The 26121-nt window shown below is 40.9% G+C and overlaps 1 protein-coding gene across 1 annotated transcript; it reads right to left on the reverse strand.

Annotated features, from left to right (window-relative positions):
* Window positions 1–242: 242 nt before the first annotated feature.
* WSB1 (WD repeat and SOCS box containing 1) lies at window positions 243–9765 on the reverse strand. Its single transcript, XM_069790867.1, has 9 exons — window positions 9591–9765; window positions 8246–8414; window positions 7160–7428; window positions 6192–6323; window positions 5676–5776; window positions 3331–3503; window positions 2831–2944; window positions 1913–2020; window positions 243–1373 (listed from the first exon to the last, which is right to left on the reverse strand). The coding sequence occupies exons 1-9, from the start codon at window positions 9628–9630 to the stop codon at window positions 1214–1216; spliced, it is 1266 nt and encodes a 421-aa protein (XP_069646968.1). The 5' UTR covers window positions 9631–9765; the 3' UTR covers window positions 243–1213.
* Window positions 9766–26121: the final 16356 nt, after the last annotated feature.

A 26121-nucleotide genomic window follows, 5' to 3' on the forward strand; every position in this document is an offset into this window, starting at 1 on the left:
GTGAAAACTCCATTTCCTACACTCTGCACCATGCAAGAGCAGGGGAACACTTAAATCACACACGCTTTTGACCTTCACCATATAAAAGGTTTGAAGATTCTTGCTGTAGTTCCCCACAGCAAGTTTCACCAAGATTAGCATACTGTGGTCCTGAAAAGTAAAACTACAGTCCTGCAGTACTGGATTCCCACCAGAACTGTTGCATGCAGGTAGTGTGGATAAATCAGTCACCAGATGTGATATCAGGAAACTTTTATACAAGTTTTTAATAAAAAAATTCAACAAAAAAATATATATAATCAGGCATTTTATGCAATGCATACATTCTTTATATCTGCAGGTACAGATAAATAACAGAAGGCAAAACCAAGTATTTTGCTTATCTTTGGCCATTAACCAATAATCACCCCTGAAGAGATATTATAGGGTTAAAGAATAATAAACCGAGTCTGTAAACTTCTCTCATTACAGACAAAGTATCAGGCAATAATACAGTAGTTAGATTTTTAGAAATGTAAGGAAATATTTCTTTAACACTGCCCAATACTGGAATTTAACCTGGTTTGCTGCTATGGAACTTAAGGCCTTCTTTAGCTGATGCACAGGCAACATTCCTGGGTTTACATTAGATATATTCCAACCCTTACCTTAACCTACTTCCCTTCACCACACATTGCTCTAAAAAGCCAAGCTGTACCTCTTCATGAAATAAACTAGCATGAATTCTTATCTGTGGATCAGTTTCCTGAACTCCAACCAACATACATACATACAGAGCAGTTAAGCTTCCTTAAGTCAATATTTTTTCTAACTCAGTGTCCCAGAATAATAGCTATCCTTCCACTTTACAGCACAGATGCATCTGATGGCTCTACCAAAGCAATATATACATGATACACATTAAAAATCATAAAAGCAATTTTTAAAGGTACATTGATAACATGTAGCAGCTTATGTCTATATATGTACATGTTTTCACAGTTATATTTTAGAAAATTGAGAACACGAGGAATACTTCTACTGTGTTTTCCATAAATATTAAAAATTTACTGTCAGGCATTTTGACAAAATAGTATTTAGGTTATCACTTTAAATAGCTCTTGAAAACCTGTAGAGTTTTAAGCTTAAAGGCTGTAAAGTTTGAGGATTCTGTAAAGTGTTTAGCCAGTTTCAGCAGCTGGACCACCTGCTTTTTTTTTTTTTTTTTTTAAATTCAAATCTGGTAACAAAGGAACTCCACCACTTTTGATGGGATAGGCAAGTTCTTGACTTGGCTGGTGGGCATCACTCTTCGAATTGCCATGCGACACAAATGTTGGAGACTGGAAACTTGTCTTGGCGTTGCCCAGAAGTACACGCTGCCATCCTGTGTCCTGCACAAAAAAAGAGAACAAAAAACCCCACCAGAATTATCCCACCTGAATGATTTCAACTTAGTACAAATTCTCACATACATTGCTAGTTAGGGGGAACATGCTCTGGACTTCCTGTTGCTTAGTTCTAGCTGTTCCAGACTCATTTACACTAGATGCCGGTTATTCTTTTAAGCTATAGCAGCACAATAAGCAACTTGCTGATTATCTATGTGACAGACCTGAGCAGATCTTCCAACAGCTATTGAAGGTACCACCTGAAACAGAATAACTGCCCTTGATTATCTAATGGTCTTTTTCCAATCTGCATGTTTGTGGGTCTGTCCTTTATTTATTCTCAAAGATAAGAAATGAGTTTATCAGCTTCTTGATTTTACTGCTATTCCAGGCATGTTTAAACAAATAGTACCAGAAGTAAAACCAAGTCAGAAGCATCAAGTTGCAAGTCACAACTGAAGATTTTTAGAAAACTTAGCCACTGTTTTCAACCTTTTGTGTTACCTTAATATTTTAGGAAGAAAAAAAAAATATATACTTGCCCTGCAGCTAGAACACTGCCATCAGTAGAAAAAGTACAGCAGAGCCCATTGTTCAGAGCTGCAACTTGTACAGGGTATTCTTCATCAATTCTCCAGAATCTTACCATTCTGAAAAGGGAAGAACAAAGTAGTAAGTTATCAGAGTAGACATTTAATTCTGACTGATATTTTCTCTGATGCTGCACAAGAAACTAGTCTGAAGTGGAGCTCAGGGAATTTTTATAAAGATTTTAATATGCATACAAGGTGTTGCAGATTTGGCCTGAAATGCTATGACTTCTTCAATCCTGATATATACATTGATCTGTACTTCTTCAGCCGTTTTAACTCTGCCAATTAAAATAAAAGATTGCCTTCAATTGCAGAAAGCAATAACCTGAACTATAGATTTAGACAATCTCTCCCTTAAGTGTCATATGTGCTAGGAAATCCCAACAATGCTTGTCTTAATTAAAAAAACAAAAACCCTCCTGTAGATAGTTTAATACCCTTGCTGTCATCTTGAGAAAGCATTCTTCATATTCTTAAAATACAGTTCTTCAAAATATTATTTGCAGTGTTAGCAGAAGTTGAATACGAGATCACAGAATACTTTTCTTTTTACTGTGGAATCTACTACTATACAAAAGACTTACCTGCATTATTAACTCCATTTACATTTTACACTCTTTACAACCCCTCTTCTGTTTTCAGCTGTTACACACTTAAGTTCTTCAAATCATTCACTCTGTACACAACTAATTATTTCTACATTCAGAATGAACATTAACCTATACCAGACAACTCGTCTACTTTTACCAAGACCATTAGAAGTCATTTCTCAGTTAAAAAAAAAAAAAAAAAGCTGACTTAGTATTTAAAAGTTCATGTCATATGGGAAGAATTAGAGGAGGCTAACAAACCTTTCCTCATACTTACTTATCATCAGCAAGGCTTGCGATATGTAGTCCATCGTGACTAAAAGATACTGATCTGACCCATCGGTCATTTGCACCTCCAGCAAATATTGGAGTAGGAGGGGGAAACAGATGCCTGGAGATAGAAAGACACGTTGCTAAAGGTATAATGTTTAAGAACTATGGAAGTGTTTCCTTCAGCTATGACTAGCAAAGCTGAGGAATTAAAAATGGATTGAATATTTAACTATGAAATCAGGAGTGGAGATTGAATTACTGTATCTTTTGTAGTAGTGAACACTTCAGCTTTGCTGAAGATGCTTCAATTAGTGCACATTACAATATCAGTGCTTTAATTCTCTGTCAGATAGAAGAATAATCTCCACTGCTCTGCCACTTCAGGATTTCCATCAGCCACTGCTAAGATTTTTCCCAAGTCTAATTAGGAGTTAATTACACAAACCCATTAATTAACCCAGTCATCTTCACTCTAGGAGAAAGTTTCCAGATTTGACTACTTACCCAAATTCCATAAGAATAACTCCAATATGTGGATCCCAGACATAGACTCGAGTATCATAAGATGCAGTAGCCAGTAAAGCTCCATCAGGAGAAAACTCACAAGCTACAACATCATTGTGATGTCCTTCAAGTTTCCGTATCATGGAGTATTTATCCATATCCCAGAGAAAAACCTGCAATTAAATAAACTAATGTTATAGCTCTGCTCAGAGATGCAATGAAGCATTTACTTTTTTTTTTTTTTAAGTATAGCTGCTAGTCTTATTTAGGATTATATTAAAATCAGGCATTATGAATTACTACAATTAAGAAATATGCTCAGTGTCATACTCAGATTAAAATCAAGTTTTTTAAAAATAATTAAAGCAGACATGCAAGTTCTAACTCAAGTTTGTTAAATGTTATTAACAAAATAAGCCAAAATATAAGATAAAGGCAACACAATTTAACCATGTAGCTTACTGAAATTCATGTATTACAAAACTATTTTATTAAAATATGCAGAAATAAATAGGGTTAAACTCTACAGTCCCCTCTTTTCAGTAACTACCAAAATTTTAAGAAATATACAGACAGAAAATGTAAGGTTAACATATTGTTACTCCAGTGGCATCCCTTTAAGATCACTTGTTTACAATTGGCTTGGATCACCAACGTCAGCCTAGGAAGAGAAACAGATACTGCAAGCAAAAAGAATTTTCACAGCCAAAAGTTATGTCTTTGGCAAAACAATAGGGAAGTCTAACCACATTATTAGAAAGAATTTATGCATTTTTAAATCAAGTCAACAGTAAAAAACAACATTAATATTACAATTTACGCGGCTAATTGCATATTGTATTATAAAAATTGATAAGAGATGATAGTATTCTGGGATTTTACGTGCAGTTGTACATTATATATAATCAAAATAAAGACTGTGCAGAATTATTTAATAGGAACAATCTATGTACTGAAGCATAATTTTATAGAAAATGTAAGTCTTTAGCATAAGATGTTATGTCCCTAAAAAAGCTCATTAGGGTCCTTGATTTTTCCCGACTCAGTTTTACTGCACAGATTAAATACTGGCATCTTGGATAAATTTATGTTTGACCAAAGCAAACATAGCCTTAGCGCCTCACATACTTCCTAAAACTCGACCAGTTTACAATCAGTTATAAACATGTTGACCAATTTCTCCAAGGAGACCCCAATATTCCATAAAACTGGAAACTAAGTTTTAGGAGTCAGTGTGTTTCACTGCTGTGAAAATTATTAAAAAAAAAAAAAGAAAGAAAGAAAGCAGAAAGTGGACATCAACCAGCACCTGCGTACGTACAGTACACCTTGCAGTCGAATGCAAGGTTACTTCGTCCTATGGTAAAGTTCGCCCCCAGCCTGGTAGCCAGAGATGCCACTCTTTCTGCCCAGCTAACACCATTGTGCTCCTGTGAGTGGTGCCAGCTTAACCTCAATCACACCAATATTGCTGCCACCACCTGTGACAGGGAAAGCAAGAAGCTTATGGAAAACACACAGCCTAAAGATATCAATGTATACATCCTCATCTGCTCTATTTAAAGAAAAAACAAAACCCAGACCTCAACTATTCTCTATCAAATCTGCACTGGTAATTTGAAGTATAAAATGCATTTGAACAGTCATCCATATAAAGTGGTATCCAATGACTGAATTGTGCTTTTTACTCAGCATCACTAGGCTTCATTAAACTACCTACAAAGCCCCTGTAACTAGACTGAATTCCCCTTTCTGTTTTATCCTAATTCTTCAGTGCCAAGAAAAGCAGCTTATGGCATACGTGCTTTACCTGCACTGCTTTCAGTTCTCTAGCAGGGCATTAGAACACGGATGAAAACGAAACCAGTATGCTGTTCTTCGTTCTAGATCTTTTAGACACGAGTGCCATTTGTATTGGAAAACATGTAGAAACATTTTTGTTCAGCGGGAGATACCATGACTGGCTCAGACTTTGAAAAGTCCTTTTCATTGAGCAGGAAATAGAAAGGATAAAAATCAATAACAAAATAGTTTTATGCATTAATCTAAGTATCTTTTAAGACTGGAAGCTTTAGTCTTCTTTGGTTTTGTACTATGAACACGTGCAGATGCGTAGAACTATTTCTCAAAGAATGCTTACAGTTTCTTCAACTAAAAGCAGTGCAAGTTCAATTCATAAATCAGTGTCTCAAAGCACCATTTGCTAGTTTAATTTCATGCACTTTTACATCATCATAAAACATTAGAAGTTCATGACACCGAGCACAAGCTTAATGTTACTTAGATTTAAAATGATTATGCACACAATTCAGTAGATTGAATGAACAAGAAACTCTGACACATACTGCTTTACTAGCTCCAACAGAACAGAGAATAGAAGAGTCTGGAGAGAATGCACAACCGTATACCCAGTTCTGATGTCCTCTCAACACTTTCATCATATTTCCTAAAAAACAAAAACAAAAAAACCATTCCTGTAAGAATTGATTAAATGTTACAAATTCAAATGTAAAAGCTTTTCCAAATTAGTTCTTCCTTTACAAAGTTTTATACTATTTTTTCCAAACATTTGCAGAGTCATTCTACACAGAAATAAAAATTCTGGCATGCAGCCTCTAAATCCTACGTGCCTATTCAAAAAGGTCACTTCATGCACTCGTTTAACTTAACCCAATACCAGCTTATACCTTTAGGGTATGTATAGATAAAGAATTTCAAGAGAGCATACAGAGTGAATGACTAGTAGAACAAATGGGGTTTTTTTTAAGAAATCCTGACCTAACTGATTTTATAGAAATACAAGAGGAGAGTATGTGGATACTTCTCCTATGTATTACAGCAGATGAACTTAAAATGCATACCATCATCTTTCAGGTCCCACACTCTCAGTGTTTTGTCTCTGGACGCAGACACTAAAATCAGGCTGCCATCTGGGGCAAAGGTTAAATCTCTAACAACTTCTGTATGGTCCATCAGGTTAAGGAGGAGTTTTCCTGTTACATGAAAACACCACAATTTAAAATGAAGGACTGTACTTTTATTCAGATCAAATGCTTTATGGATACAAATACAGAATACAAAATTACAGCATGTAAAGCCAGATTTTCTTTGTAGAAACGGTCCCTACAGTAAGAAGCATGTGTATCCTTTTAGACTCTTCTGTATCGAGAGGCAATTTCCTGAAAAGCTAGTAAATCCATACACTAAAACCATATGCCTCCGAAATAAGGCAAGACTTGTCTTTTGATAGGCATCTGTTCTAAGCTTAAATTTACAAGATAACAACAATTACTCAAGTCGTTAGTTTCATTTTTTTAAAGCTGAGAAGTTCTCTCCCAACCTAGCAGCTGTGCTATCAGCTAAACTGAGATTCCCTAATTTCAGACTCTTATCATTTGAACAATTACATACTTCTAAAAAAAAAAGAGGTCCTCATCAACATAATCCTTCCCCATACTCAAGAACAGAGAGCAACTTCATGTTTTGAAAGTTTCCTTTGTTTGAAAGTATATTAAAACTACAATCCAGCAGAAGATTTTAGAGTAAACAACCAATATACACAAAGTCAATCACATGCTTAACCATTTCGCAGCAACAAGGCTTCATCTTCCATCACTTACATCTCAAAGCATGACCCAAGCCTGTTCCTTCATCTAGCAGTATTTGAATATTTCTGGCTGCAGGAGTTCATGCTTGTTTTAGATTACTTAATTTGTATTCAAGGTTCAGTTCCTAATTAAAATTCTGTAAGCAATTCATTCTGCGTATTAATAATGTTACTACTGCATAAAGTGACAATGAAGTGCCAACTTCCTCTCACATACTCTACCTGTATATACATCCCATATCTTGATGCGCCCATTGTTCAAGCCTGTTGCAAGCAGAAGCTGGTCTTGCCCAAATTTGAAACGGTGCCATTCTATATTGACACAGCGGCTTTGCTTCTCAGGCACTGAAGACCCAAAAGCAAGACTCCAGACGATATCACCACAGTCTATTATATGTTCACAAGGTTTATTTTTCTGACCACTGTCACTATTCTGCCTCGGAAGTCTTGTACTGATAGAATTTGCAACATTCTTTGTGCCGTGCAACAAGCTGCAAAACAAACAAAAAAGACAAAAAAATAGCATAAAGTGTCTTGAAAAATAAATAGAACTACTATATTGTATAGAACACAAAATAATACTAATACTTTTGTACACATTTTGACCTCTGTGGAGAGCAACATATTAACTTAACCCACTGTGAAAACCAACATTTTTTAAAGCACTTACAGAAAAATTAGTTACAAAAATTTCTAAGGCTTTCTGCTAAATGAGCAAGAAGTTCCCTGTAATTCACTTATATGTGTTAAATACTGGGAAGAGATACTGAGAACCAATTAACCGACCACCAGAAAGAGGGGAAAAAAAAAAAAAAGAGAAGCAGGATTTGCTAGGAGGGGAAATGTAACCTGCTACAAAAATGCAACTGCTGGTTACTAACTTCATTAAAATGCAACCTGCAAGTGAAAATAAAATGTGCCTTTTGGAACTTAACTTGCACTCTAATAAGAATGAGTAAATTCCTAAAAGGTAAAACGAAATAGCTTTCTAATAGGAAATTTAAAAGTCCAGATCTGCCCGAGTCTTTAAATTTCCTTTTCATTCTAACTTCCTCTTATTTTAGAGCATCTGAATCAATTAATAAATCACTCCTCCATAGCCTTTGTGAGGTTGTAATACAGTTGTTTCTCTTGCTGACCACAGAGGGAGAGATAAAACAGCAGCTGTTACTTTAAAGAATTAGTTTTTCCCAAAGATGTCAAAGCCTAAAAAGCCCAATAGATGTGGTTTAATCTATTAAAAGCTATCTCCTATTTTGAAATTCTTAAGTTTTTCGGATGAATTAAAAGCCATATGGTTTGTCTTACAAGTTATTAAGGCACTGAGACCAGGGGACGAGCTTCACTATGCGATGTCCTTGTGACCAAGCAAAGTATGATCCATCGGGAGCAAATGCAACAGTCCAGTTTTCACGTCCACACTTCTTGTCAAAAGGAGAAGTTGGGGCTAAGAGTTCTCCCACAGTGCGTGATCGTGCTAAAAAGAAAACAAAGAGGAAATTCCTTTTTTTTTTTTAAAAAGCCAGCATATTTTAAAAGGTTAGAAGGGAACCAGGCAATACGTTAATTGTTTTGGTTTTATTTCATGACATTTAAAGTAATTGGGGAAGGGGTCTTATTGTCACTGTATAACCGGTGAAAAGACTAAGCCTCAGCTGCGAAAGAGTCACTAAAGAGAAACAGCTTAGTGTTAAAATGCCCTGGTCGTTATGTAAGCAACATAACATCTTGATATCAGAATCGGAATTCAAATGAAAAATTTACTGAAACCAGCTATTACTTCAGTTATTGTAACTATAGCTCTAGAGACAGCAGAGCTATGCTCCAACTTGACCTAATACTTCACTGTTTAGCAAATAAGATGCCCAGTAATGACTTTGTTTGTTTTACCTTTAAAGAAAAAAATGTGAGTACACTTGCACACTGTAATATCTTCCCTTCCTTCAGAAAAATTAAGTTAGCCAACAACCACAGGAAACAAGTTAGCACTGTGCCACCAGATTAGCTGACTTTTGCCCCGCTTTACAATGTAACCGCGTGTACCCCGCTTCCTTGCTGCAGCCCAGGCTGCGGTGCAGGTCCAGGGCTGCAGAGAGACCTTCCCGACGCCGTCCACCGCCCCGACTGTCAGAACGCGGATGTGACAGGACTAATTCTGTCCGGGGCACCGGCCCCGCTGTCAGGCGAGGGTGGTGAGCGGGCCGGGCCGGGCCGGGGCGGAGCGGAACGGCCCCGGGGACCTTGCGCTCTCAGCCGGGCAGCACCCGCTTACTTTTTTCCATCTGGGAAGAAAGGGCTGTGAAAGGAACAATGTCGCCTAGATGCTATTTAACAAGACTCTGCCCATTAACGGAAGCAAGCGGCTTCAGCCGAAGGATGCCTCTTTGAATAATGCATTCCGGTTACTTTAAAACGGGCTGTGTGACCGACAGCCATCCCGATCTATAAAAACCCAGCGGCACCGAGGCGGTTTTCTCTCGCCTCCTGCTCAGCGGTGCGGCCGTGTGCCCGGCCCCGGCCCCGGCCGCCCCCCGTCCGCACAGCCGGTGTCTCCCGCAGCCACCTCCGCCACGCCGAAAGGCCGAACGCGGAACCAGCCCCGGTCACGGACGGCGTTTAACCCCACCCGCGCCCCGCAGCGGCCGCCCCTCACCGATGAGCTTCTCGTTAACACTCAGGGGAAAGCTGGCCATCTACGGGGCCGCCCTTCGCACCGGCTCGGGAACCTGCAACGGAGCGAGAACCACCGCCGCTCGCCGGAGACGCAGGGACTGGGACAAAATGGCGGCGGCGGCGCGGGGTGTAGCGCGGGGCGGGGAGGCGGCGGCCTGGCCTCGCCCCGCTGCCCGGGGGTGGGCGGCCGGGGGACGCCGCCCTCCCTCGCTCCTCCCGCGGGCTGACGGGGCCTCCGGGCGAGGCGGGGGCGGCCGGCAAAGGGAGCCGGTCTTCTCACCCTGCCCTTCCTCCTAGCCTGCCCTTCCGCGCTTTCACCCCTAATTCGATTTCTGTTCCTTGGTCTCGGCATCCCGTTTGGCAGCCGGACGCCTCCTCACGGCCCTGGCAGCCCTCTGGTTACCGACGCCCGGCAGCGTGGCCCTGGTGCCTCGTCCTTTCCACCCGTGCTGGCCGGGCACCTCCCGGCTTCCCGCATGGCTTTGGCTCTCTCTCCCTGCCCGACGGAGCTTGGCTCCGTCCGTCCTGCAAAGTCCAGCGTTGTGTTCCCAGGAATGCTCAAAACACGCGGTCTGATAGGAACCCCGCCGTTGCTGTAGAATAGCCTCCGGGACATGCTTAAAATACACCCCATTCCTTTTGTGTCTGGGGGAAAACGGGACACGGCAAGGCAGTAGCAAGACCTGGGCTGCGGTGCCATCCTGGCAGGGTCTTACAGTCACAGGCCATTTTACCAACGTCTTCCAATCCCATCTATGCCAAAAGATGTGTCACATTTTAACTCTACTAAGGGACTAAATCTGTAGTGACCGGGCTCCCTCAAAACATGGGGGTTCAGAGTACAGAGAAGAACCGTGGTGACTCCCCCAGTATTGCAGTCAAAAGGCTTTTTATAGCTGCTGTTGTGTGGATGTACTGATGAGTTTGTGTTGATAAACTGGAGAGTCCTCAAATGGGATAAGAAATCTTCTTATGTTGCTTAAATGCCCAACCAGCAGCAGTTAACATTCCTGTCGCAGTGAGTTGGATTATCTTTTAAGCCAGGTTGTGACATCCTTGATGTCTGTTTGACCATGGGACTATAAGGCAACACGTAAACCAAAAAATATGTGAAAGCTTATATGACTCTGTTGCAGAATGTGTGTAGGACAGTGACGTGTGCAGTTGATTTCATCTTCCCTAACCAGGGGCTTGAAAACTCTTGGGAGTTTCCTACCGTTTGATATTTCTTTCTAAACATGTATAGTTCAGCATCTAAATCCAGCAAGACCTGGTTTATGATAAAGTTTTGAATTTACTGTTAAAGTTAATGGAGTTGTCCATAAACAACTTGAAGAAAGAGACCCTGAGGCCACCTCATTCTCTGTGCAAGTTTGTATTAATGCCTGTGTACTCCCCCGTCTCCTTCCCTCCCTTTTCCTCTTTCCTTCTCCTTTTGCATATCTAATTTCTGCCCCTCTTCTGGACTAGGTGACTCTTCCTTGCTCTCTCTTTGGACTTCAGAAAAGCACATAGCAGGATAATTAACTGCAGATAATTATGATTTCATTCCAAAGTAGTGGCCTAGCTGGTAGATGTACTGAAAGAGTTGTATGGATTAGCTATTCAGCTGTAGCAACACCCAGAAATTACCCTTATGTAAGCAAGGCCAGCAAAGCATTTTTTAAATCATGTAGTGAGACAATGTCAAAGAACGGACCAGGAAGAAGTTTTGAGTATTTTTGGTGGTCTGGACACTAGCATGGATTAACGCTGGTTTGTACAAACACTTTTAGCACATGGTAGCACGAATTTGAAACCGTACTTAGCAGCATAATCCTGTTCCTGCTCTATCAATCCTTTGCTGCCCGCAGATGGAAAAGCCGTAAGCAGCTATCTTCACTTAATCCCTCAACAACTTCTTATAACAAGGTAGATTTTTAGCCAGTGAATATTGTGAAATACTGCTTTGGAGTTACTCATAAATTGTGAATGTTTGAATCAGGCCATCTCATAGTTGAGATGACTCACTTCGTAAGATTTCTCCTGAGGGTCTGAGCCTCACATACAGCCAGAATAAGGTTGAGTTCTGTTTGCTTACCTTGGGGGGCTATTATAGTTGACTTACACAGCTTGGTAGGGGTGTTACCACATTGCTGGCTTTCTTGCTGTTTTTTTTTTTAAAGCAGCAAAGTATTTGGCAATTTATTATTTCTTTAAGTCTCTGTATTTCTGTAAGTACTGCTCCAATAGTTGGTGTTTCTTCTTCAGTGTGCTTTCTGCTCGTTAATGTAATAGATTTGAGGGCCAGAAGAGATGATTAGCTCATTTAGTGTGGTCTTTGTATAACAGAGGAATATAATTTAATCTAATTTAACGCACCTTCAAACAGTGAGGATTTCCAGCAGTTACACTGTTGTTCAGCCTTTACAACACTGGAGTCCAAATGCCAATCTTTGAACTTCCCAGTCCACGTTTTTTGTGTTATGGACACAAAGGCAAATTGTGATATGTAAATTCCCAGTTTTTTGCAAGCTTATTAGAAATTGTTTGGTGTCACAGGCTGTTCTGGAGACATTGTTAGCACCTTCTCTTTTCATGCCTGGCTGGAAGGGCTGTTGTCTTGTGTCTGAAGCCAGAGTAGGAGAGGTGGAAAGCTGGGTTCTGCCTGCAAGCTACCAACTCACCCATTCTGTTCGGTAAAACGTATCTTTCTAAAATTCAGTAAAAACTTGAGGAGATAAAGAACCCACACTTCCCTTTCGCAGCACCCTTGGCATGTTTATTTTCCTTGTAAGTGAACCACCCTGGATGATTTTTCAGATGATTTTTACTGTTCTTCACTGGTGAGGCATAGCTGTGGAATCAAGGGTGGCACCAGGCTGCATACCCCACACAGTCACATGCTGCAAGGGCCTGCAAGGCTGCACGAATGACTTAAGGCTGATTTATGTGTTTTCCATTATCTTCCTTTATGGATGCAGCTGCCAAGTCTGCACAGTGCTGCTCAGCTGGGAAGCTAATAAACTCAGTGCCATCTTTCTCCATCAAGACTTTAGTTACTGCAATAAGCTTTCACAAATGAAAGGACTTTTGTTGTGTGCCTGGCTTGGAAATGCTTTCCAAGATCCAGTTACGGAGCTTTTCCCCAGGCTGCTGAAGCACCAAGATCTGCTTATTTCACATTCTTGTATTCTGACATGGTGAATCTAGTTATATCCATTTCGTTTGTTTTTCTTTCTCTGATTTTTTAAACTGATTTGTGATTGTATGTTTCTTAGTCAGCTTTGCTGAAGTCTTTTTGACTCAGTCAGTCGTTAGACTGGACTAGGAAAGTCATCTGAAATTAGTGCGTATCCCAAATAAGGGACTGTGCTGCTTTTATAGAAATAGGTTTGGGTGCCGTTTTCTCTTTGTATCCCTTTGTAATATTATCTGGGGTTTGTAAAATGAGCCTAGGTGTTTGCCTCATGCATTTCCTGTCTTCTAGCTACTTGCAAGACTCTCAGCAGTGTGCTTGCTGTGCTTCATTTCCATTGCTATGGCTTCCTGCTGGAAGGCTTCCACCACCAAAAGGCTGTTAGTTCTGCTGTATGAATCCTAGTACAGATCAACAGTGAATTTAGATCATAGTGTCTGTCCAAGTTCTGCTTGTTGTGCTGTTCCCCATTCAGCTTGCACAAGACACCCCAAGAAAGTTGCTCTGTTCAGAGACCACCGAGGCTATTGGTTTCTGTTAGTTGTTGTTATTTGGATTGTACAGACAGACCTCTGGAAGTTAGATCAGCACAGTAAAATACATAGCAAAGTACTAGAAAAGCCCATGGTACTTTTTCAGGCCCACAAGTTATGTCCCCCCCCCTCTTCATAGTTGTCATTCTATAAAGCATTCCTGACAAATGATAGGTGAGGGACCAATTAAGGCCAGTCGCACTAAGACCAAAGTAGCTGATATGTGCAATAGTGCCTGTATCTTGGTGGTCTGGCTAGCATTAAAAATTACACTATTTACAGTCTACACTGTTAATAATTCACAAGCTCCTGTTTGTTTTGAGTAGCCTCCTTGGGATGGAGAAAGTTCAGCATGAGTTTGTGGAGGCAAAAGAGAAGGTGAAGGGAAAAAGCAGAATGGAAGAAAGAGAGGTCAAAGAAAGTTGAAGAGAAAAAGGGATTGCAGTGGAGAGAATGTTGAGCAGCACAGAAGTTAGAGAAGAAAGTGCTGTCAGAGTCCCAAAATAGATTAGCTGCCGTTATTGCCACAGTGCCACACTGGAAAACTTAGCATCAACTGACTAATGATTCCAGGGGCCTGGGGAAGCAGCAACAGCTTGAAACTTTCCTTTGAGAGGCTGGGTGGGTATAGCCCTTACAGATATCACTGGGAACTGCATCTGCCAACTGCAGTCTTGATGGAAGGGTTACCCTGTAGGTACAGACCTACGCCGAGAGAATTGCAGTCTACCCTATATGACTTTCCATTTGGCCTTTCTTTCAGCAGTTGTCACTGCCAGGTCCCATCTCTGTCCTCAGCAGGGTACGGGAGCTAGGACTCTAGGGAGCTCTTATGTGGCTGTGAGAGGAAGGTGCCTTGTGCTCTGCTTGTGCAGGCCTTAGTGGTCATCTTCCTTAAGAGGAAAAAAATGTAAATAAGGATGGATTATTGACTTGTGAGAGAATGTAACAAAGGTCCAACTCTAACAAAAAGCTATTTTCAAAAGCACTGACAGTTGTGTGCTCAGTGCTTACTGAATTATTATGGAAAGTGAGTGAAAAAAATCCTTTTTCTCTTTGAAAAGCTTTAGGCCAAAATATTGGGTTAATGGACTTCCCAAGCAGTGATCAAATAGCACTAAAGTTCAGCAGAAGGTGAAGATGGTCCAAATGACAGCAACACAAGTTGAAGGGTTAAAAAAACTTGCCATACAAATAAAGAAACACCCAAGCTCTGCAAGGAAATGTTAAGAGTGTATGAAACCTTGAGTACTAGGCTTTGCAATTTCATATACTGTAAATATTTTTTTAAAACTCTAAGTGGTCTTTGCCCCTCTCAGTGTCTCCTTGCCACCCTTGCTATAGTGTATTCCTGGCCATGAAATGCTGCTGTGACTGGCACAGTTTCAGCTGTTACTTCATTTCATGTATGTGTTGTTATTTGCCTTGTGACTACAAGTAATATTGGCACAGTTCAAGCTGCTTGGTGTGGGAATTCTGGCCCTGAAGAGTTTGCAGTCTAAATAGACAAGACAAGCAGTGGCTGGGAGGGGAAGCAGGGAGATGAGGCCACTTTCTCAGGGTCATCATGGAGCAGCCAGGAGCATAATCTTCTGATCTTCCTACAGGCACCTCACACACTACACCAGACTGCCTCCTTTATTGGAATTCTGAGCTGTCATTCCTCTGTCCCCTTCTCCCCCATTGCTCTGTAGCTTATTCACCATTGCTTATCATGAAAATTAGAATCAGTTTTCCGTAGATGGTCATAAATTGATGCATGTCTGGTACCTAAGGAGTTAATCTGTAAAGGTCTGTGAAAAGAGTATGCTGTGGAAAAGTTGCACAGATGGGATATCAGAGATAGACTACAGTAATTTTTTCTTTGCATTCTTTTGGTCTCTTTGGGGTTTTATAATTTTTGGACCGCATCTTTGGGTACAATAAGTAGAGCAGATAGCTTAGTGTGTGTGGTGAATTCAGCTTTTTTGTGATGAGTAGCTGCACTGGAATAAGGGAGACAGAGGTTTGGGTTTATTCCTTTTAGGTTCAAAACCATTCCTTCTTTGTAAGCTAGCCATGGGTACCTTGTAAGGGAGCTGCTTTCAGAAACATCTGTGCTAAATTTACCCACTGAAGTTACAAGAGCTGTTATCTTGGGTGGCTGAAGGTCATGCTGAGAGTTTTGAACTTGAACTGTCCTAAACAAGGATAGTAGAAAATGGTCCCTGTATTACAGAGAAAGCAAGTCAGCCTCACTTGAGTTCACTGTATCCACACCCTAATATATGTCAGTATAATCTCAAATGTCACTGACCTCTACCACACAGCTATTTCACTTCTTCTTTAAAAAATCCTTTCTAAAACATACTAGTTTTAGGTATTCCTCTTCAGCCTGTGTTTTCTCTGAACGCAGCTGCCAATAACTTCAATTTGTTTGAAGGCGTTCAGGCTCCTTGCAGGAGGTGCATGATGCCTGACAGGCACAGGCACTCAGTCTGCAGTGTTTCCGTGTGATTTGAAAGGACGTTCTTTTCCACTGTGCAGTGAAAAATGTTAGTGAGCTGTTTTGTATTCCTTTGGCTTCAATTCTCTCACTCTGCTCTGTAATTATATCTGATTATTTACAATGCTGCAAACCACCAAATCTCTCATTATAACCAGGGTTAAAAATGTTCTAATTGGTTCATTAAAATCAGAGAGGATACAAGGCCTGTGGCCAAAGCACGACATGTAGAGTTAGAAGCACTAGCTGCTCTTCCTAACTTTGCTACCTGCTTCCTAGATGAATTTGGATAAGTCATTAAGCCCAGACTTAAACCAAACTTAAATACAACTAACTCAGTACAGGAATGGTAACATAGTGCTTTGAGACAGAGATGCTAAGTCTTACGAGAGCTGCAAAATATTACAATTGAATATGGAATTAATTTGTGGATCAGTTTCTTTTCTACCCTGTAGATTTAGAAGGCTCCTACATCCAAGCAAAATGTACCATGAGGGAATAATATAAATTAAGGCAAAGGTGTTAAACAATAGAAAATCAGGCCTGGTGACATACTGGTATTCATGCAGGGTGAGGACAGGGACAGTGTCCCTCAGCAATCACTATGTGCCATTTGACTGAATGCAGAGACGCTCCTTGACACAAATTCCTGCCAATGCTTGGTAGGGTTTGAGCAAAGGTCCAGTCCTGGCCTGCTTCCTGTTGAAAGCACGTAAAAGAAATGCAAAGCTTCAGCACAGGCCTCTTCTCTCCTGCCATCTCCTCCCACCACAAAGCAGCATAGGCAGGCAGCCCAGAAGCTGTTTAAGAGATGATGCCTCTTGGCCCCCTTGCCTTTGCCAGCACAGCTGCAGACTCCAGGCAGACGTGGCTTAACCATAGTTTGGCTGTTGAGAGCTATACTTCAGTCCCCTCTGTTTCTTGTTTGTTTTGCAAACTTGCTCCCCTTCCTTCCCCAAGATGTCAGACTCCTAATTTGACTTTCATCTTCAGGGCACCAAGGTCTGGCTGGCAGGGCTGATCAAAAAGCTCTCAGCACAGCATTGCTGTCAGATGAGACAGACCCACCTTGTGAGAACATTCATTTCACTTTGATATGGAGGAGGAGGATCTATCCACCTGATGTTCTGGTCTGCAACAAGCCTTGTCTGCCAGATTTAAAATAACCTTTCTTGGACTGCTTATTGTTCCGTCCTGCTTTTTGTTCCCTGCTCCTGGTAAGTACAGCACAGTTAAATATTCCAGCCAGAGACTGCTGGAGAGAAGCAGCTGGGGCAGAGGCCCTGGGTGGGCAGGCAAGGCAAGGAGATGAGGCAGCAGAGCGTGTCTCTGCAGCCCTCGCTTCAGCGCTTGCTTGTGCTTGGGGTCGACTCTGAGGCAGAGACAGTTCTCGTCCTGGCTCCTCAGCAGCATGCACTGTCCTGAAGGGGAAGCGCCCAGGAGCATTTGGTACATACATGCTAGAAGAACTGAATGTCCCAGTGGGTAACAAGCTGCACCTTTCAAAACAAAAGTGCTGCTTCCACAAGTGCTAAGGGGATGTGTACTCTCTTCTGCCTGGTGCAATCACGCATTAGCTGAAAAGGGCTGGGATTGGGAAGCTGATGTGAGACCAGAGGAATGTCAAAACAGTCACATAACGAGTCAGAATAAGGGCTATGTCCTGGCAGGCTCTGAGTGTAACAGATAACAAGATAGCAGAGAATATTCTGAATCGTTCCAGACCCATACACTTTTGTGTAAATATGAAATAGCCTTCTTTTTTTTTTTTTTTTAAATATCTGACCCAAGGCAGAAACGTCCAGTGATTTATGCTAACCTAGGATGTAGTCAGTAATAAACTGCTGAACGTGTTTACAACTGGAAGAATATTTTTTGCTTTTTATGAAATCCGTGTTTTGGCATTGGACTAGCAGGATTATGAAAAGAGAAGGAAAATCAATTGCATGAAGGGTGTCGTAAATTTCCAATAAATTGTCTATAAAGTCAATTTATAGAAAAGCAAGTTGAGTTTAATAGGAAAAATGAAAGGGATAGACTACCTACATTCTGTGAAGCAGATCAATAAAATAATAAGAACAGAAAAAGTCAGCATGTTGGGGAATTACAGGATTGTGTCTGACAGCTTCTCCCTGGAAACAGATGAGGCTGCATTCCTGCTGCAGCTGAGTTGGGAAAGAGTAGGCTGCTTATAGATAAAGCGTGTTTGCTTACAGATCAGAGATGGGCCTGAGCTGATGTGGAACTGAGCTTGAAAATATTTGGGTGGCTTGTATCCAGGCCTGTTGCTACAGGGACCATATGCAGAGCTACAGAAAAGATGAAGAATTTGAGAGAAATGGAGGTTCCTTGAAGCTGGAGGTTGGACAATATAATTTCTTAAGATCTCTTCCAGCCCCCATTTTTGATGGGTTGTAAAAATGTTGGAAATAGGTGTAAGAGGGAGGGGAGATAAATGGGAACTCGCTTATTTGCAATGCAGCCTTTTACGTTACACTGAGAATGTGTGCCTGTGTTTGCCCACTCTATATGGAGTAAGACTGGTGTAAAGGAGTCTTAAAGTAAATATTAGAATATGAACTTGAATAAGTAGTAGTGTAAAGACAGATATTAAGGCAAACAAAAGTAATGCCCTAAGACCAAATTTCTTTATTAGGAAACATGTATACCTCTCATTGCTTTTAGGAAAATTCCCACAAACACATCTGAAGCTCAGAGGGTAGAATTTATCCAGGCAGGCATATTCAGAATACAATACAGGTGGAGTTAGTAAAGGTAACTAGTGACATTTGAGTAAATGAGAGTATTCTCAGTTATATCACTGACTCAGAACTCACATTTCTGATAGACATTTATAATCTCAAATCAAAGCATGGCAGGAGAAGAAGGAAAAACAGGTTAGCGGAACAGAAATTGGGTAAAATTATGAAAATGAGATTTTGTATAAAATCTGTCAATAATTTGGGAGAGTTTATTACCAAACATGACCCTGGTATTTTATTGTAACTTTTTTGCAAGAGATTGTTACTCTTTTTCACAGTAGCAGGAACAGCACAGTCCAGCAGTGCAATCTCTCAGGGTCTTTGCAGTCAGAAGAGAAATCCATAAGGAAAGGAAGAACTGGGGTAACATTTAAAAGCTGAAGAAAAAGGAAGGAAGGACATATAAGCAGCAAAGATTTCAAGCAAATGAGTAAAGGTCCATTAATAACCAGAGGTAGAAACAGTGTTTAGAAAGTGTTTAGAAAAGGTTTATCTAGTTCCTTTCATAGGAATGGGTTAACACAGCTTCCTTCACACTGTACATTTTATCCTTTCTTGCAAACATTGCATTCTGCAGACTACCTAAAGAGCTCCTGGCCTAGAAAAAGTCAGTATGTGGTAATACCACTTCTACAGACACATAGTAATGTAGTCTTAAGAAAAGCTAGCCATGTTGTGCCTTTCAGTAATGGTATCTTCAGTTCTGGCTTCCCCACCACATCTCTGTTCACTTTATCCAAATTTCTGTAATGTGGCAGTTGAGCAGTGTCATTTGACAGCTTAGCTAGATCTATGCAAATCTAAGTGCTAGTCTGCAGACAGCTTTCTATGACTGTAACTAAAACAATCTGGGCAGTAGACATAGTTAAAACACTGCAGATTCATACTGCAAGCAGAGCTGTAATCACGTAAAAAGTACCTTATGTGAGCACAGCCCATTCCTGTAAATTAAAGGAATAAGCTATAACAATACAGACAAAACTATCCTGTTTAACTGCCTCCACACTGCAGGCTTTGTTTCATTATTTCTAAATAGACCTGGATACAGAGGCACCAGAACTGTGACTGTTGTAATTTACCTCCTGCATTACTTTTTTCTCCACTGAAGTGTCACATCTGGCTCTGTGATCAGCCAGATGGGGTCACTCCAGTGAATCTGATACCTTTTAAGGGAAGGACCTGCCCTCTGCATTAATGTAATTGCAGGTTATTTGTGAGATTCCTTCCATGTCTTACTTCCTGAAGGCCTGGCACAGAAATCTGGTTTTGTAATTTGAGTACTGAAGAGTTGCTGGATGTAATTATGTGCTCCGTTATTCCAGCAGCCTCTGTAGCACTAAAAGTAAAAGCTCAGTGTTGCCATTAGTACTGAAAATACACAAGTTGGTACATTATAACTATCTTGTGCAAGCAGTGTAGTGGGCAGTGTGTACACAGATATGACTTCAAGTTTAACTAGGGTCTATTTTGTACTGTTTATAAATGTTTCCCAAAAGACACTGACGAGATTTCTACTTATACACTCATTATATCTCTCTTGAAGTCACAGATTACACAGAAAAGGTGTAATAAATAAGCCTTGATAATAGCAATAGGTTTCCCACCAAAGTAAAGCAGGATTTGGGGGAAGCATAGTTTACCTTTTTGCCAGATGTCATTTTGATGACCATAAACAGGGGGAATGACATGTACGTGCTCAGACCTACAGATGGATTGATCAGCTGCAGAACAAATGTAATTGCGGCTGAACATTTTGTCTCGCAGCAGCTGCATGCTGTCTCTTCGGCTCTGTGAATGGTCTGCTCACTGGAGTTTTGAACAGGAAAAAGCTGCTGTTAAATAAAGACACAGGAAAGAGAGAGTATTCTTGTAAGACCTGAAATTTAAGTCTATATTCAGCCATGCACAGGAAGTACATATCCAAATTCAGTAACACACTGTACATTAAAAAGATACATTGTGGAATTTGGGCTATAAATTCTGCTTTTCAGTCAGACATCCCGTGCTGTGACGGTGATTACGCTTGGTACTCCTGCAGACAGAAAATTATTACATTAAAGATTTAAGGCTCACAGTGGCTTTGACTACTGGTTGTTATTAGCATTGTTTTATAGATGAATACACAAATTCAGACTGAAGATCAAGGATTTACTGAAGTTTGTATAGAATAGTCTGTAGAAGAACTAAAACTCCACCAGAGCCAGAGTCCAGTATTTCAACCTAGAGACTGTCCTTTTATCCCTACTGAGGCTGACAGCAGAAGCTTTACACACAGGGTGCTGAATTATGTGCTTTCTGGATACTCTCAGTAGATCTCTTTAGCTGGTGCTTCACTTCAGGCCGGAACCTGTGTGTAGGGCATGCTGCTGCAGCAGAAAGCACTTGTCAAACAGTAACTCTCCCATGAAGGCAGCAAACACCAGTAAGGTTCCTGCAAAGCAGCCCCGCATGGCAGCAGCTGTAAGCATCAGTGCTGCATATTGTTGACCAGGCTAATGCAGGTGGAAAAGGACTGTGTTTCCTCCGTTGTCTTTGCTAATGCCCAAATTTCTGAAAGCCAGGTTGTCTCCTGGCCCTCCTGCTGAGTGGGGACGGGGACGGGGGGACGGGATGTGGCAGCAGCTGTTCTGGGAGGTGGCCTGTCTGGGCAGCCACTGTCATCTCCCCAGGTCTTCCCTTCTCAGGTGAGACCTTTCTGTGTACTGCATGGGCACCTGATGAGTCAGGCAAAACCTGTGCTATGTGACACGCCCAGTGTCACTCCAGAAGTGGCAAAGCATCAGCTCAATCCTGCTAAGAACTAGTGTTTTGGTCACGAGGCTGTCCTGCCTCTCCCCTAATGTAAATACCATGTGGGGATTTTAAAGAAAACCAACCTGTTCACCACCCTTGCAGATGTGCAGAAGATCAGCCGCTGCAAGAGGAGAGGATTCCGCCATATGCTGCTGCTTCGCTGGAAACAGAAACCAGGGCTTCGGATGAGCAGTTTGTCCCACAGCAGGTGTGGTAGAATCGATGCAGGATGTAATGCCATGGCATCATGTCATAGTGCCTTGTCAGGCACCGATGCAACATCATGCGGTGTAAACATCCTGTGCCACCAAACACGGTTTACAGTGCAATTAGAAGGCTGATAGCAGTGTTCATAGGAATACACGAGGCAGTGTTGTCAAGTCATATGGCTCTATGAGGGTAGATCTTAATGATATAGTATCTTCCGTTGCTATAGTAGTAAATAAAAAATGGCTAATCTCACTTTTTGTTGCTGTAATGTCCAAATTATAAGCTACTACTTAGTGTTTATCCTCACTTATGCTGCTAAGCTCCAAGCCTACATTCTAGAGACAATTCAGCTGCCCTCTGAGGGTCTGGTGAAGAGACAGTTTTCCAGCAGGAAAGGAAGGCACTGATCTGGGAGCCAGGAGACTGATGTACTACTCATGGCTGTGTTACTGACTTGCTTTGTGACCACCGAGTCAGTCATACCAGCTTTCTGTGCTTGTTTGCTCTCTTGACTTTTGCCTGTTTCATCTTTTGAGGTTGCAAGGAAGGGGTTTCTTTTTAATCTGTATTTGTACAGCACCTAATATAAAGGGATCTAGGTTTCAGTGGGAGTCCTTACAAGCTACTGCAATGCAAACAGCACATTGTATAGTAAAGAGTTGTGTTACACAACTTCGGTGTAAGGGTGATGAAGCCGCCACGTGGAGGCTGGGGAGACTTACTCATGCTCAATTTATGTCTGTGCAGCTTCTAATCTTTAAACTGCAATTAGAATCTTCTCCATCCTAGTGTGATAAAGCCTTCTATCTCACAAGACAGCTCAATCAATGCCCTTTTGGTCTATATCTGAAGGTTGTACTACCATGACTGTGTCAAGAAAGGATGTAATTTTTTTTTTTTAAACTTAGATCAACATGCCAGTGAAAGTTCTGATGAAGATATAGCTACACAGCTGTGAAAGTGCACAGGACTGCATAATATTTTTGCTTTTCAGAATAGAAATAGACTTTAGAGCAGTGTAACTATTTCTGTATACAGAAAGAAAAGATGAACTGACCACTTCAATTCTGCCAGTCTAACACAGCAAAATATTTTAAGTGCAATTCCATTACAGGATTAAGCTGGGGCAAGTTCGTGTGCTTCACAGGTGTAACCTTGTCTTTTCCTTTCCTTTGTTACTGAGCTAGGAAGTATTTTTCTCTCGTGCCTTCTCTCTCCTTTCTTTTGGAGCTGGCTTTTCCTGTCATACTACATACTCTCAAAAGAGCTTGGCATTTTTCCCTGCCCTTTGCAGTTTTGGAATGCTTTTGTCCTGTTTCTCAATCCCTGTTACAACTGCAAGTAAGGCAGAGGTGGTGTCTTCGTTTTACTGCTGCTTTTAAGTCACATGATGATATTTAGGAAATCTGTGGACCTGCAGTACTGCAGGATCACACCCATAATGAAAAAAAGGTTACAAAAGTGCAAAGTGGGTTAATAAGTGCCCTGCAAAATGGGTTAATGAGTGCCCAGATCCTTAAAGGGTCAGGTTCAAGTTTAGGGCAACAATAGCTACTAGTGGCCAGCAGTCTGATTCACCAACATTTTCATTGCCCTTGTGGCCAGATAATTAAAAAAGATAATAAAAAAAGCAAGACTGGACCTATGTTTGGATACCAGCTGAGAGTTCATGAGGGAAGAGCAAATGTAAACATGGTGTTCACAAGAGGGACATGGCTCTGGGGTCCTTCACAGTGGCAGGTATGCTGTTGCTTTAAGGATTAAAAATAATTAGATGCCCACTGTTCGCAGAAACAAGAAACACCCCTGAACATGTCCAACAGATCCTTCCTCCTATCCTTTTTCTTTGTGGCTTTATCTATACAAAAGAAAAGATGGTAGAAGGTGATACCATAGGCCTCTGCATTGCTTCCTAGAGTTCATGTAAAACTTTACTATGAGGTAGCAGGCCGGCAGTTAATTATTACTTTAGACTGAGCTCTTGACATTAGTGCCAGTCAGGTCATGATTTGCCATTGATAAAAGCATTGTGCAGTGCCAAGTATAGCAGTGCTTCAAAGACAGTCACAAAAATAGAACCCCTGGTTGCTTAGCAAGTATTTGTACATTTAGCAAATACCCATTTATCTATCTATCTATCTATAACCCAGGTAACAGATAACCCTCAAGTCTAATTAATTTCAATGGGGTTAAAATTTACCTTCCCATGTTTCTCCTTATGGATTTTCAAATAGTAGTACTGTTACTTTTCTGTCCTAGGTAAGCTTCATTCTCAATTTTCAGCTTCATTTAACAGCAGCTCTAAGACACTGCAACTGAGGACTCCATGCTGTTCAGCCTTCTTTGGAAGCCCAACAAACCAGCATGTATTGTATCCACAGGGCAGTGCCGTGTACCATCCATTCAAACCATTTGATGTCTATTTCAAATAAGCTTTTTTAAAATTTGATTTTAGAAAAGCTTGAGTGGGCTTAAGCAGCAGTTGAAATTAAATAGGGCAGCATAAGCTAATAGTGTGACTCATGGGAAGGAAATAGAGCAGCAGTTGGTAAAAGCTGTTCAGTAACAAAGAGTCTTTATATTCATAAATTCATACAGGCTAACATGAGGCTTACAAAATGGTTGTTTAAGAAGCACAAAACTAAATTCCGGTCTTGAGATTCTCCCAGTTCTTAAAGACTTATCCTTCCATCAGACACTTTTCCTTCCCTCTTCAGTCCCTCTTGTACACCTGGTTACTTAAGAAGAGAGAGGAGGAAAAAAAAGGCAATCTTTGGTGAACGGACCGGTTCAGTGGCGTTTCTGCATGTTGCACAAGTATCTGTGTGTAAACTAAGTTAAAATAACAGTATGGATAAACCAACTGTGAATTTATGCAGATCTTTGCTAAACCGTTGACTCATACCTGTAGAAGTAAATCATATGTTTCTGATACCAGCCATTTTGTCATTACGGGATTGAGCAGCAGTGTGGTACAAATGCTGTTGTGTCAGCAGAGCTTAGACTTTGGATGCCGCAACAAAAGACATACTTTATTGATGTGCTGATGTTACTGAATCCAAATCCTGGCTCTGACACTATGTGATTATAATCTAAAATCAGCTGATCTAATGGAGAAATAATTCCGCTGAACTTAATGGAAATTACATGGGGTTTTATATAGTGTCAGGGGGAAAAAAAGCATCAGGCCCAGTCTTTTATTGTGCAAGTTGAGACCGGTTTTAATTTCACAGTTCATCTGAGTGATGGGCATTCATCTGTGACTTGTTGGGTAGGTTGGTTTGGGTGTGAGTAGCCTTTGACACAGCTGATCACGAGGCACCAGAAAGCTTTATGAAGACAAGCACTCAGGCAAATGTAATGTGATTTTATGAAGAATCCTGCCTGGTGAAGTAAGGATAAGGCATAACCCAGAAGGAGCATTGCTTACAGTGGAAACACTGTGCAGGTTACACCCTACAGAATGCAGAGTAGATGGAGACAGTAAGCAAGCTGAAAGGAGAGTGAATGTATATCATCCAGCAAAAAACAGACATGAAGAGTTTACATGTTCCCAGGTGGGCCATGCTGCAGGAGGATGTACCCTTAGCAGGTTAGCTGGCTTTGCTACCAAGTGAGAGGTGCGCAGATTTTGTTTAAAAGGCATCAGACAATAACACTGACAGATTTAAGAGGGGTGTTCTTAGATGGATACACACATAATGCTTGAGAATAGGAACATGCCTTGCATGAGTCAGTGGGTGAATTTACTGAACATGTAGGAATATCTGGTTTCTGGGAAGAGCTGGAAAGATGCTGGATGCTCTGGCAAGAGCAATGGTCAGAAAAATTTTGTATGTGAGGTCTACCATATTTTAAAATCTGCATTCAGGTAATAAGACCTAGTGCATTGCTGCAGAATTCAGAGAATTTGGCTCTAAATGGGAATGGAGCATAAGGTGTCCTTAGGGATACTTACAAAAAACAGGAGAGCAGTGAACAGCAAAGGCAAAAGGCTGCTGGAAAAAAAACCAACAAACCAAACAGATAAGAAGGAACACGTACCATTTAGTGTTTCCTAATGAATCAGAGTCAGGGCCCCAAACAGAAATTCACAGACTGGAAAACCAAGACTGCTTTCCCTGAGGAGCAGTTTGTGTAAGCAGTTAAAAGGTCCCAAGCCACAGACACAGTAACAACAAAGATAACGAGTATTGTTGGTCATTACACCCAGATGACCATATTCTATAGCCACCCAAAGCTTTGGCTAGAGGCAGCTGTCCCACATTGCAGTAGCACACAGCAATATGAGGTACAGATAAAGATTAAAAACATAAAAAAAAATTAATCACAGCACAACCAAGAAAAGGGGTGAAGGTTTGTGTTATTTATAGTAGCATCCACTGTAGGGGAGTTGATGGGGAGTTAATCTGCACCTTCCTGGTAACAGAGCTGTGATATCTGCAATATTCTTGATTTGTTATGAAGGAGAAAAACAATACTGATGTATTTCAGTGCCATTAGGAAATACAGTACAATCACTTCACCTGGAAGACTGAATCTAATGAAAA

The sequence above is a fragment of the Haliaeetus albicilla genome, chromosome 9 (genome assembly GCF_947461875.1).
Source record: "Haliaeetus albicilla chromosome 9, bHalAlb1.1, whole genome shotgun sequence".
Taxonomy (NCBI): Eukaryota; Metazoa; Chordata; class Aves; order Accipitriformes; family Accipitridae; genus Haliaeetus; species Haliaeetus albicilla.